Raw genomic sequence first — 13,293 nt, 5'->3', positions numbered from 1 at the left:
TTTCATCTTACGTCCAACCTGAGATGAATGGCAAAAGCATAAGGGATCAGAGAGAGTAGGCTGCTGCTTTGCAAGAGAGAGGCAGCACTCTTGGAACCCTCTTGATATTGTATTATTTATTTGCATATTTCCACATTGATCCTGCTGACTCACTAATTGGTAAAGTATGAGCTGAATTAATAGATGGGTGAAACTCAGCTGGAGAGTACATGCTCCAATAATTATTTAAAAAATATTCCTTGTTTTATTTCTACTATGCATGTATTTCATTTATGCCTAAATTGTCTTTTTGTTGTGCATCAAGAATTCCTGAATGTCTTGCAGGTAACTTGAAAGGAAGCAAGAAACTTGGGATTGTGTTCTACAAATCCTTTAGAATGGAGGAAGACACCTAAAAATAATCTCTTAAAGTATATTTAGGCCTAATTTTACTTTTGAAATTCGTATTGGTCCCCTGGAAGATGAGGACTGACAGTTCAAACAGCAAAATTCTACTTTAGTAGTAATTATGTCTTCTGAAGGTGATACCTTGTAAAAGGTAAAATGTGCTTTTTGCAGAAAGACATTTATATGCTAAAATTTATGTGGAAATTACTGTCAGTGAGGCAAGAAGAGCAAGTGGAAGAAGGATGGGTGCTGTCACTTGCTAATTTGTGCCAGTCTTCTCTAGGTTTGTTCTATTAAATGTTTTTCTCTGAGGTAATGAATTTAGGGGTGGGATGACAGAGGCACAGCAGGCTGAATCTGGAAGTGTTTTCATCTTTTGAGCCAAAAGTGGTGATAAGAATCAGCATGGTACTGAGAATAATGGATCTGGAACTTTGAAATGAACCAAAAAAAATCTGAAACCTGAAATTAGGCTGTGTTAAAGAGCTTTTTGCAGTTTTCTGAGCTCAACAGCTCTTCATTAATGCAGTCTGGCATATATTTATTTCAATACTGTGATCCATAACAGTTAACTCCAAATGGAAGCAAGAAACTCAGCTGAACACAACTTGGCAGGTTGCTGTGGTGTCTGAGTTTTATATGCTCTTCTGACTACATCAAAGACCTTGCAACAACTTAAACTGGAAATGCTCAAAGCCCTAATGAAAGGTTTCATATTTAAACTGTGGAGCAAGATTATGCTCTAGGCATGAGGCAGAAAGTGAGAAGGAGGAGCTGACATCACCTTAGCTGGATTTGAGCTTTTGTTGGCTGAAAAAAGGTCTGAGTAAAAAAGCACATTTCTGTAACGGCAAACTATGTTGCTTAGGCCACCTACAGGGACTCCTTGCTGTGCTGTTCATTCCCTGGAATCCATGTAATGAAAGCAGCTGAGAGCCGTCAAGAAATGTAGTGCTAGGAGATGTAAAGAAAATAGAGGTGTTCAGCTCTCACCTGCCCCAGGCCTCTTCCTTGGCATCCCCTCACAAGTGCATTACTGCCAAAATCAAAACAAAACCAATCAACCCTGGACAAATGGCTTTTAAATTCTTTGTTTAGTGAAAGGTGGCTAAGCAAGTGATCACCTCAAATTTACTGTATGGGTCCTTGTCTCTGCTGGGATGTTTGGGAGTCCAGTTGAAAACGAATTGACAGAAGTAGCATTGATGGTAAGAGATTCTGTAAGAACTAAAGCAAAACCTCAGGCCATGCAAATAAACTTCCATTTCCTGGTATTCCTATACACCTACTTCCTGCTGCTTGTGAGCAGCATGGTGCAGCTAAAAAATCTGATCTCATTACTCAAGTCCTGCTTACCCTTTGCAGGGATGGGAAGGGATACAGTGCCATTGACTTGCTTCCTTCATCTAGGCCACTTTTCTCTCGTATTTAATCTCATCATACAGCTAATTAAATATGCAAACACTTACTATAAATTATAATAGGTGTTGGTGGGAAAATTCAGCTGCAGATAAGTCTCCAAATTTTCTGCTGTAAATCTTGATGCACTGGCTCGCTGACACGCGGTTAAAACACAGCCGTAAATCTCTTTGTGAGTCATGTCGTGAGGAAGGAAACACACAGGAGTTTTTCAGCACAGCAGTTATAAGTCAAAAGCTCAGAGCTCCTTGCTGCTGCCAATCCAACCCCACTGGTGTCTGAAGTAATTAATGAATTCCTGGTTTTGTATCAAGGCTGGAACATGATAAAAGGAAACAATCAAGTTGCTTTTACCTTGATTCCTGTCACTGAGAAGTTCAAACACCCACAAAAACCTTCAGATGTTTCCACTTGAGTTCAAGTCAAGCATTGCAAAGTTTGCAGCTCCCACCCCCCACTTTTTGACCTGGAGTATGATATAATCAAACTGTTCATATCTTTACCTTTAAAGTACAGTAATTTCACAACTATAAGGCGCACCTTTTTGACTAAATTTTTTCCCTGAACCCGGAAGTGCGCCTTATAGTCCGGTGCGCCTTATCTGAGGGACAAAGTTGCGAAATTTGCCAAACCGGAAGTGCAAGCCGCAATGGGGGGGCGGTGCCGCGGGAGCACCGTGTCGCAAGCGGGGGCGGGAGCAGGCGGCCACAGCCGGCAGGAGCCAAGAGGGGAGGGAGGCAGCCAACGCCAGTCCTGGCCTGGGCGGAACAAGGAGCTGGGTGGCGCCACCACGGGCGCTGGGGGAACGAGAAGCTGGGCGGCGCCGGCCCTGGCCCGGGCGAGGGGGAAACGAGAACCCGGGTGGCCCTGCCCCGGACGCGGAGGGAACAAGAAGTGCGAGCCCGCAACAGCCCTGAGCAGAGCCCGCCCGGCGGCGGCATCGGAGCAGCGGCAGTGAAGCCCCTGCGGCCGCCAAAAGGCGACGCCGGCCGAGCCGCTGCGGCCGCCATAAAGCGGCGGCGGCGAAGCCCCAGCGGCCGGTGGATCGCGGCATCGGGGAAACCCCCGCGGTCGCCAAATCGCGGCGCCTCCGGAGCCCCCGCGGCTGCCGAATCGCGGCGCCGCCGGAGCCCCCGCGGCCGCCGAGAAGCGGCGGCGGGGAAGCCCCTTGCGGCCGCCGAATCGCGGCGCCGCCGGAGCCCCCGCGGCCACTGAGAAGCGGCCACGGCCGAGCCCCCGCGGCCGCCGAGAAGCGGCGGCGGGGAAATCCCTTGCGGCCGCCGAGAAGCGGCGCCGCCGGAGCCCCCGCGGCTGCCGAGAAGCGGCGCTGCCGGAGCCCCCGCGGCCGCCGAGAAGCGGCGGCGGGGAAGCCCCTTGCGGCCGCCGAATCGCGGTGCCGCCGGAGCCCCTGCGGCCGCCGAGAAGCGGCGCCGCCGGAGCCCCTGCGGCCACCGAGAAGCGGCGCCGCCGGAGCCCCCGCGGCCGCCGAGAAGCGGCGGCGGCCGAGCCCCCGCGGCCGCCGAGAAGACAGACGCCATGGCGCCCACGCCACCGTGCCCCGAGAGGACGGGCTCCAGGGAGGCTGTGCGGCCGAGCCGAGCGGGGACGGGCACTGGGGCGGCTGTGATGCCTTGCTGAACGGGGACAGGCGCCGGGGTGGTCGCGCAGCTGTGCCGAACGGGGACAGGCACCGAGACAGCTGCGCCGCCTTGCCGAGCAGGGACAGGCGGCCGGGCGGCTGCACCGCCGTGCTGAGCAGGGGACAGGCGCTGGGGCGGCCGCACTGCCGTGCCCGGAGAGTACAGACGCCATGGCGCCCACGCCACCGTGCCCCGAGAGGACGGGCGCTGGGGCGGCTGCACCACCGAGCCGAGCGGGGACGGGCGCTGGGGCGGTTGCACCGCCGAGCCGAGCGGGGAAGGGCGAAAGGGTGGAAGCGCCGCCTTGCCGAGTGGGGACAGGCGCCGGCGCAGCTGCACCGCCGTGCTGAGCAGGGGACAGGCGCTGGGGCGGCCGCACTGCCGTGCCCGGAGAGGACAGACGCCATGGCGCCCACGCCACCGTGCCCCGAGAGGACGGGCGCCAGGGAGGCTGTGCCGCCGAGCCAAGCGGGGACAGGCGCTGGGGCGGCTGCGCTGCCTTGCCGAGCGGGGACGGGCGCGGGGGTGGCTCCGCGGAGCCTCGAGGGGGAACAGCACGGCAGGAGCGTCAAGCCGAGCGAAGGAACGGCACGGCAGGAGCACCGAGCCGAGCGAGGGAACGGCACAGTGGCTCCGCAGAGCCGCGAGGGGAAACAGAATCGCGGCAGCACGGAGCCGTGAGGAAGAGGCGGCCCCGCGGCTGCGCCAAGCCACGCCTGCCGGCACCAGGGGCAGGTGGGAGTGCCAGGGCCCACTGCACGAGGAGGGCGCCTGGGGCTGCCTTTGAAAGCCTACACTCTGTGAAACATGTTTCTAAATTGTGCTCCTTCCAGTAAACTCCACGATCTCGGGTTTCCGTTACTAATTTGTTACTTTGTTGCGCATGGCTCGTATCTTTGCGGCAAAAAAAAAAGTGCGCCTTATAGTCCGGTGCGCCTTATCTGATCTACAAAGTTGCAAATTTTGCCGACTCCCGGGGGGTGCGCCTTATAGTCCGGTGCGCCTTATGGTCGTGAAATTACTGTAGGTGTATAGCTAACATGCCAGCTTTGAAATACATTTAGGTACTGCTAAAAATCTGTCCACATCCAAAAACTGCCATTGTTTTCAGGAAATCTGCACCAAAATATTTTCTTACATTTTTTGTGTTGTAAAATGCAGACAAAAAGGAGAAGGTGTATGGAGATATGCAGCCAGAAGGATAGATAGAGCCATGTCTCTGTCTTCCCTAATTCATGTATAATTCTACAGTTAGTTAATACAGGGCTTCTGAATGTGGTGGTCCTGTCCTCCTCCCACTCCATTTCTGGGGATTCCTGAGAATCAGCCCAGAGGCTCAGCTGGATCTGGTGAGTCAGTTTGCTAAAAGCCAGAAACAAGATCCAACCAATATCAGGGGGAGAAAAGTATTTTGTGCCTTTTGAAGAACTAAATTGAGCCAAATGGGAGCTGTAGCTGGTACAAGAAAGGGGCAGTGGTGCCAGCTGGGGCTGCCAGCTTCCAGATCTGCAGGGCTGCAGGTGAGATCCTGCTCTTGGGCACAGGAGGGAACAAACCCCATGGGACACCGGCACAGAGCTGCAAGCTGGAGGCAGCCATGACGCAGTGGATTTTGTGAGCAGATTTGGAAGAGAAAGCCAGCATGTTTGGCCGCTACAAGTGGGAGGCTGTTCCCTGTGTGCAGTGCGGGGACACAGCTCTATGAATGGAGGCATTAATTGGGAGCACGGCTGCAGCTCCAGCTCAGAAAAGCTGCTTGGTGCTTGCTTGTGTCCCTTCCATTCCATCAAAGCTCGAGCACTTCATGGAATAAAAGCATATGGGACCAATAAAGCAGATTTAAGGAGATGGAGTCCAGGTGGCAAAAGCGTATAATGGGAAGTGACTTATGGGAAAATGTTGCATTCAAAACTCCTCTGTTGGTTTAGGTGACCCTGTAAATCCAGGCCCTGCTTTTAGTCAATGGGACTACTCATGAGAGCTAAATTACTTAAGTTGCAGGATTGAACCTACTGAAAGGAAGACTTTTCAAGGAGGTCCAAATAAATGTTCTAACTCATGCTTACAGTGTTCTTAGTTTTTAGCATGAGCCTAGTTGTGCACACAGGCAACCAATTTGCCGTAATTTGTATATTTGGTTGGCATGTGTTTACAGACGGGAGATCTGGATTTATTTAAAGAATTACTTTGCCCCTGGTTTCCGTATCCTTCCCTTAATCTCTCTCCACAAAAGAAGCTAAAACAAAACCCCCATACCCTCCTTCCCCCCACTTAATGGAAAACTTGAAAGCAAACCCTGCACAGTGTACCTTTCATATGCACATAGGTACCTTGCAGTGAAATGAGAAACAGCAGAAGAGCTCTGCAATAACCATGACTGAGTGTGCAAGGAAAAAAACAAGCCTTCAGTAGAATACTGCTTCGTTAGATCTTAACAGCAGAAAAAAATCCCCTAGAAATAAATCCTCAACATGATTCTCATATGAAAGAGAATCTTTCCACGTTGAAACCAAATGTTCAAAAGCTCTGCGCTTTGTTGTATTAATGCCCATAATTTATTCTTCTTAGAAACTATCCCTCACAGGCTGTTATAGCACTCAGTGTGGTACATCATAAAAAAAACAACTTAGAAGGCAAAAACGTTAGAACAAAAACAAAACTCTGAAAGCTTTAGTGAATAAAGACTTGCAGGGGGGTCTGGAAAAAGGACACAAACGTTGGGAGAAATCAAAAACAGAAGTATAAATTGTAAGCAGAAATATAAACTAAGCTTTGTGAACAAACAAGTTCTTTTAGAATTCTCAAGTAGTTGTATGTAAAATTGATTTGTGCAGCCTAAAAACCTTCCCTGCGCAGTTATTCCTCTCTGCAGCATCCAAAGCTAAACAAGCCAGTTCACTCCTGGGGTTTTTTCCCCAGAACTGAGTAAATTTCAATGCAGGAGCACCTGTCACTGTGATTGATACCTGCTCAATCTAGCGCTTGTAAGGCCCTAGTCCATGTTGCAGTTGGGCTTGTAGCTTCCTCTCACAATGGATCTTCACACAAAGACTAGTTTTTCAATCACCTGAAATTGCTATTACACCCCAACTGGAGGTGGTAAGAAATAGGAAATTATTATTATTATTGTTGTTGTTGTTGTTGTTGATTTTACTTCTAAAAAATGTATCCGATTTCCCCTGCCCCAGAAAGACTGAGATGTTTATGTTCTCTGGAGACTCAATTTTCTTTTCAGGAAGATGAAATTCCAAGCTCTGTAGTAATGGTGGCCAACTCACTGATCTTAAATTACAAACACCACATCAACAACGCAGGTCATGTCACAGCTTGGACCAGCAGCTTCTTGCTGGCACAGTTGATGGTGGGTGGTCAGAATTCCTGACTGTGCTCCAAAGGCTGGTCTTGGTGTATCAACTGCAAATCCATGTGTATTTTCAACCCTGCCCTGTAGCGGGACCCTTGGAAATCACCATTCGTTCCTCTGTAAGCCTTACCTGGAGTTGCTTTACTTCTCTGTTCTCTAGGATATGTTGGCTGTATTTGTGGCTATTTTTGTTGGCTACTGTCACCTATGGGTTGGTGTTAGCATCTGGGTGCGTGTAATCAAAAAGTTGGGGTTTTTTTATTTAACTTTCACAACCCTCATTCCTAGTGCAGCATCTCTTGTCAAGCCTTCGTAGTCAGAGTTCAACACTGAATTTTCTGTAGTAGGCAAAAGCAGCCTTGAAATTTATTGTGTTCCCTTCTTTAGGGATTTTATTAATTTGGTCCCTAGCTACAATTTGTGAGTTACTATTTAATTTGAGAAATTTGTGCATCTTGTTCAGGATGTAAAACTTGACTTCACTCATACATATTGTATAAGACCAGGAACTTCAAAATTAGGTGGAGCTGTAATTGTGTTAAAGAGATATTATTTGGGATAGGGCATAAGGGATTTAGCTTGGGACAAGAAAAGTGGTAGAAGAGAAGGATTGAAGGTGTAGAGAGCAATGTCTTAGTGATAAGGCAGGTAGATAAGGAGCCATGGTCAGCCCTCAACCCATGGAGCAGGATCTTGGCTGATGCTGGTAATGTTCTGTTCTTCCCTGTGGCTCTTTGCTGGCCTTATCCAGGGCTTGGAGTGCCCTGCATGACGGCCAAGGTGATAAAGCTGTGAGCTATCTCAGCCAGTTCTAGCTCTCTCAGAGGAAAACTGCAGCCCATGCAGAGTCTTTTCATGCTGGTTAGGGAGAACTAAGCCTTATTTTATGATCTTTATGATTCTTCACATATCCGAACTTCATCTCCCCACACACATGTACCCCTGGCTACAGTTTATGGCCATTTGTTTTCCATCCCAAACTCCCCATGGCAGACATCCTCACAGAGGTGGATCCTGCTGGTGCAGGTTTGTAAAGGTGTGATATTTTATAACTTCTCGTACACTGGTGTACTGTGGTTAACAGAGCCCAGGAAAAGAGGATTGACAGATGATTTTTAGAAGCTCTAGGTCTGATGACTTTTCAGAGGGAGGATATGTTTTTGCTTTAACTAAAGATAAAGGACACTGTAACATCCCTACTGGCGGGAGCAGTCTAATGGAAATAAAAAACATTATTTAACAGGAGTGGTAAACCTTTGGAGTTTGAACATAGCTATTATGTAGCTGTAATACTGTCAATGAAGGGTTAAGAACAAGAAAATATGCCAAGGCAAAGTCAGAGATACAAGACCACATAATCCATTCAGATTGCAGATGGAGTAACTCCAGCCATGCCTAGAAGGTAACTGGACAAAGTATGTTTTTTCCATTAGTTCAGCTCGTGCAATTATGCTGGTACAGAATTACATATTTCTGCTCAGTTCTGGCCACAGAAGCTATTTCTTCATGCTCAGACCTGTTTGCTGGAGGTGAAACTGAGCTGGGTCATTGGAGCTGCAGAGGAACTCCTAATGAAACAAAACCACATGAGGTTGTACTTTGCAGGGGGTGGATGGCTGGATTAGGCTGTACACTAAGTAGTCCCCCAGGATATTTTTCAACTGCAATGCAAGCTCAGTGATCAAATATGGAACAGATTAACAGGAGGAGGGGCTGTATATTTCTTGTAAGTCACAATCTTATTTTATTCATGACTATCTGCAGTGCAATTTTCGTGAAGCACTGGTTTTTATGGTTGATTTTAGTGCTGTAATTCCCATGGCATATCAAGCTGCCAGTATACTTTTCTGATGAATTTATTTGCATCAATACTTTCTAAATGAGTGCAGTAAGTGCAGGGATTAAAAGGAGTTATGTTTAAAAGGTCTTTATTTCTAGCACACTGGGATATCTGTAAACACAGCTTTTAAAAATAGGATCTTAATGTTAGCTCCAGAAATCCATATATAGTTGCTCAATGTGTGGCCTGATTTAATTATATGGCTACTCCCTCTGATTGCACAAGATCAAGAGATGTTCAGATTTCTGATTCTGATGAGGAGAACAGCTGTTTTAAAGCTGAGCTTGTAAAATCTTTACTCCTATGTGTTCTGAATATTGAAAAAGAAATAATATTTTTTATTGTTTTCATTAACCTTAGCTACACATGAAAGTATGGGCCTATGCCCCTTACAGTGAGTACTCTCCTCAGTGCATTTGTTGTAAAATCAAATTCCTGAATACTAATTTCCAAATCTAGCATATCTTTAAAGTTATCACTTTTGTTTTCATTAGTTTGGATGATTTGGATGGTCAAAATAAGACCTTGGTGTCTGAAATTTCTTACATCCATCTGTACCTGTGCAGGTGCAGCCCTGCTTTGAACTGAGCAACTTGTGCCTTGCTGCTGCCTAAAGCCATGTCCAGAAAGCAGATCCAACACAGCTCACTGAGGGTATGCTGCAGGGAGAGGCTGTTTGGTATTTTCACAAGGGTGAGTAGTGATAGGGCAAGGAGAAATGGCTTCGAACTGAGAGAGAGCAGGTGCAGATTGGATATTAAAGTCTTTTCTAACCTAAACCATTCTATGATTCTGTGGAAATGCAGTGATGGCCACAACCTGTAAAAGAGTGGTGGTGGCATTGCACAGATTGCCTTTTAGGGATCTTAAATAACTCTTTATGCATACACATTTAAAAATTATGTGGGTTTGGGTAGAAATCAATTCCCAAAGCCTTTCAGGACAGGCACTGGCTTCCATTTCTATCACTGTGTACCCCTGTGCCCCAGGTCACTGCCCCTGCTTGAACTGTGGTAGTTAATTCTGAGGAAGCATTAGCTAAAGCAATACCCACTGCTCCCCATGACACCTAGGGACAGCAGCATCTGTTTTGCTAAATAGCCTGAATGTGTTTATACAGAGTGAGAGTTGCCTAAGATTTATTTAATAGAGTATGACTCAAAAGTGAGTAGCTGTATGTCCGAGAATGCTGTGGTGTTAAACTGATGTCAAGATTGACCAAAATATTTTTAGAGTGCAATGAATATATTGGGAAATGATAAATCTTGCCAGTTCCTGCAAACCATGCTGAAGTGAGACTAAGTAGGAAAGCTTGAGCTTGTCTCCAAATACAGGTATATATATTAACTCTGTAAATGTGGAGAAATAATTTCGTTTATAATGTAGACATGTCTTTGTTCAGCAGACCACTTGTGACAATAAGTTTAAGCCCCTCTGCTGTAGTATAGATTCTTTTTCATGGTGCAACAAATAATTAAAAGTGATAAGCTAAAATCAAAGAAAAAAACCCAAAAATTATATTCAAGTGAGATGAGAGCAAAAGGATGTCAATGGCATGGCAGGCTGCACACGAGCTTCTAAGCCAAGTGAGATGCATCTTCTTTTACCTGGGGGCACAGTGTTGGGAACAGCCTGCTATGAGTTGGGGATCTGTGTGTTTGCTAATTTGTTTCTTCTTCTCTGGTAATTTTTTGCTCCCTTTGCTTAGATATTTTGTGTTTAGATATTATTAGCAGAATATATGTCTATTTTAATTTGCTTGCATTCATTACTTGTAGTACTCTAACTGGATTGGTATCTGAAATTCTTTGTACTTTCAATACTCCTCAAGCACTTGAAATCTGTCTGCTTCTGTGTTCTCTGTGCACTATCAGGTGCTCTGTGCTGTCTTTCCACAGCAGCCCTGTTCCATTTATCATACAGGACCTGCTACCTGTGCAACAGTTCCTCAGAGCTTTGTTTTTGTCTTCCTTTTCAATCTTTCCTCTCCTGAAAGACTGATGTTGAAGGAAGGCACTTTAGGGAGCAGGGAGGATGGTTGGTGAGATTTCACAGTGGGGTTTGGAGTTTTTTGGGGGGTGGGCTAGGATTTATTTCAGCACAAGAAATTTGCTTTCCCGGCATGCTCAATACTATACTTTTAATGGGAGAGACGTGGGCAGTGTGTGCAGCTGTGCTGAGGAAGTGGTGTATGACAGACAGCCATGACCACTCTCCTGGATCTGGCTTGGGCTGTGAGAGCCTTTTAAAACTCCTTTCCTTTGAAATAAACCTGCAGCGTGACCCATGGTCAGTAAGGGCCTCAAAGACACCCAGAGAAGATGATCTCCAGAGCTCAGCCATTGTGTGAGCGAGTTGCACGCAGTGCTCAGCATACACAAAGATCTTGTAAAGATTTATAACTTGACAAAATTTGTATGGAATTTGGTAGCAATGAATGAATGTATTCATTTGACAAAGGCCATTCTTCCCTGGTCCCCAAAATCTGGTCTGTTGCTCCAGGGTATTTCAGCCTGAGATCTGTTTATGGAAAGGACAGATAATTTTGGTTAACATTTGTATAGAAAAGAACATATTCTTTGTTTTAATCTCAAAAATGTTTGGTGTATTTTGCTCTAAACTAAAAATAGATTAAAAACTCTCAACTCTTTTCAGCACAAAAATATCAGTGCAAATACAATTTTGCAGAGCAATAAACAGCAAAAATCAAGGTCTTATAAAGGAAAATTTGGCTAACCTGAGACTCACACTGCTGTTTTCTTTCCCTAGTAAATAATCACTGTTAGGGCCCATCACTTCACCTGTAGCATTCACTGCTGTATCCCAAGGTAAAGGTGATAAATTATGTCTTCATTCCTCCACCTCCAGCCCAGCTAGCAAGATATTTGGATTTCATGCATGTTGCGTATTGACACCCACTATTTTACAGCCATTCAAGTAAGAAGCCTTCAAAACACTTTAAAATCACAGTTAAAATTAACTAGTTTATAATAAATTTATTTATAATAAGTAAGTTGCTCCAATACATTAAAAATCCAAGGGCCCTGCTCTTGTAATCTGGATGCATAAATTTAAAATTATATGGACTCTAGCAAAGGTGGCCTGAGCTTGGACATGTCTGGAAGCACCAGCCAGTGGAGGCTGGCTCAAGGCATGGGGTTGGAAATTGGGGTGCTCTGGTTTTGTAGTTAAACTAACAGCAGAAAAAGCACTCCAGATAGCAAATCCTGGTGAAGGACTTTGCAGAGTGAAGAAAGTAATCTTGTCCTTTACTGAATAGCTCTATTAAATGATGATGAAAAGCTCAGCACCACCTTGTTATCTGCACATGACCTCTCCTGAGGCATCTATGGCACAAAATAAAAAGCGGGGGGCGGGAAAGGACAGATTAAGCAAGCGCCCGAGAGTTCTGCATTTGAAAGCAGAGCTTCAGGACAGGGACACTTTCCAAAGAGCCATTTCAGGCAAAGGTCACATGTATGCATATAAAATCATTCCTGAAAGCAGCGCCTTTGTCCCGCAGCCATCTCCCAATGGAGCCATTGTCCTGCCGGGGCAGCTGGCACCCTGACTTCAGCCGCTGTGCACCGGGGCCGGGCCCGGGGCAGCCCCGGGACACTCGCGGGCCGGGGCAGCCCCGATCTCCCGGGACACTCCCGGCCCCGCGCATCTGCCCAGCCGCTCCTGCCGGGGCCAGGCGCAGTTTCCACACTGAGCTTCAGGCATGGAGAAAAAAGACTCGCTGGTACGGTAGGAGCATCTGCACTCCCCTTCTGCCCTGCGTGTTTTCCTGGCTTGCCAAAGTAGCCTTAAATAAATATCATTACAAGCAAAGTCAGCATGAATGCGGTTTTGCAAAATGCAATTCAGATTGGGATTTGGCAAGTAGGAGGTCCTTCCAAAATGCATTCGGGCTTGATGTTGGAAGCCCCCTGATTCATAATAAAAGAGAAAATATTATTTAATGCACAGAGAAGAAAATGTATTCTAGAAACCATAGTGGTTCTTGTATAGCTTGTTTTGCCTCCTGAAGTGATCTCTTCTCTTAACCTTTTTAATATAAACTGCTTCTCATATATATTCTTACCTTATAGCAATATCAAAATTGGCATCCAGCACAGACATGAGCATATCTTGTGTTTTGTTTATATTTACCTCCTACAGTATTAATATTATGCAAGTACATGAATATGAGTTTAGAACTCCTACTTGGCTTTTGATTTATATTAAAATTTCCAGTGTCTGGAGCTTCACGGGTAAAGTCCTGGGCTTCAAGGCAATCTATCTCAATAAGCTTCCTGTTCCAGGTACCTCTCCCTAAGCCTTTTTCTCCAGGGGAAATATAGGGAATTCTTTAATCAGGGTGGTAACACTTCAAGTATCTGTATTTTTTTCCATAACTCCCTATGCCACAACTGTAAAGTGCTGATTAGAGAGGCAAGGAGCAATGAAATGCTGCATTGCCTTGTAGTTTCCCTACTCATAATGAACTCATAATGATTTTGATTATTCTAATTTTCAAGTATTAGTCTTGGGTCCTTCTTTCAAGTTTCTTTTGCTTTTGATTTGCTTAGACTTTGACTATGATTTACTTCTAATTTCTGCTGATCTATGCAAACTTTCTGTCAGCATGTGTCAGTGCT

The 13,293-nt window shown here is 46.1% G+C and overlaps 1 protein-coding gene across 1 annotated transcript in view; it reads left to right on the top strand.

Moving 5' to 3' along the window:
* The first annotated feature begins 12,276 nt into the window (after positions 1-12,276).
* ENPP2 (ectonucleotide pyrophosphatase/phosphodiesterase 2) overlaps positions 12,277-13,293 on the top strand; it is a 71,407-nt gene continuing 70,390 nt past the window's right edge. Inside the window, exon 1 of the mRNA XM_033082216.2 lies at positions 12,277-12,395. Within this exon, the coding sequence (XP_032938107.1) occupies positions 12,375-12,395 (21 nt within the window). The 5' untranslated portion in view covers positions 12,277-12,374. The remainder of the gene's footprint in view (positions 12,396-13,293) is intronic.

This window comes from Catharus ustulatus, chromosome 1, assembly GCF_009819885.2.
Source record: "Catharus ustulatus isolate bCatUst1 chromosome 1, bCatUst1.pri.v2, whole genome shotgun sequence".
Classification (NCBI taxonomy): domain Eukaryota; kingdom Metazoa; phylum Chordata; class Aves; order Passeriformes; family Turdidae; genus Catharus; species Catharus ustulatus.
This window is presented reverse-complemented; position numbering and strand designations above follow the sequence as displayed.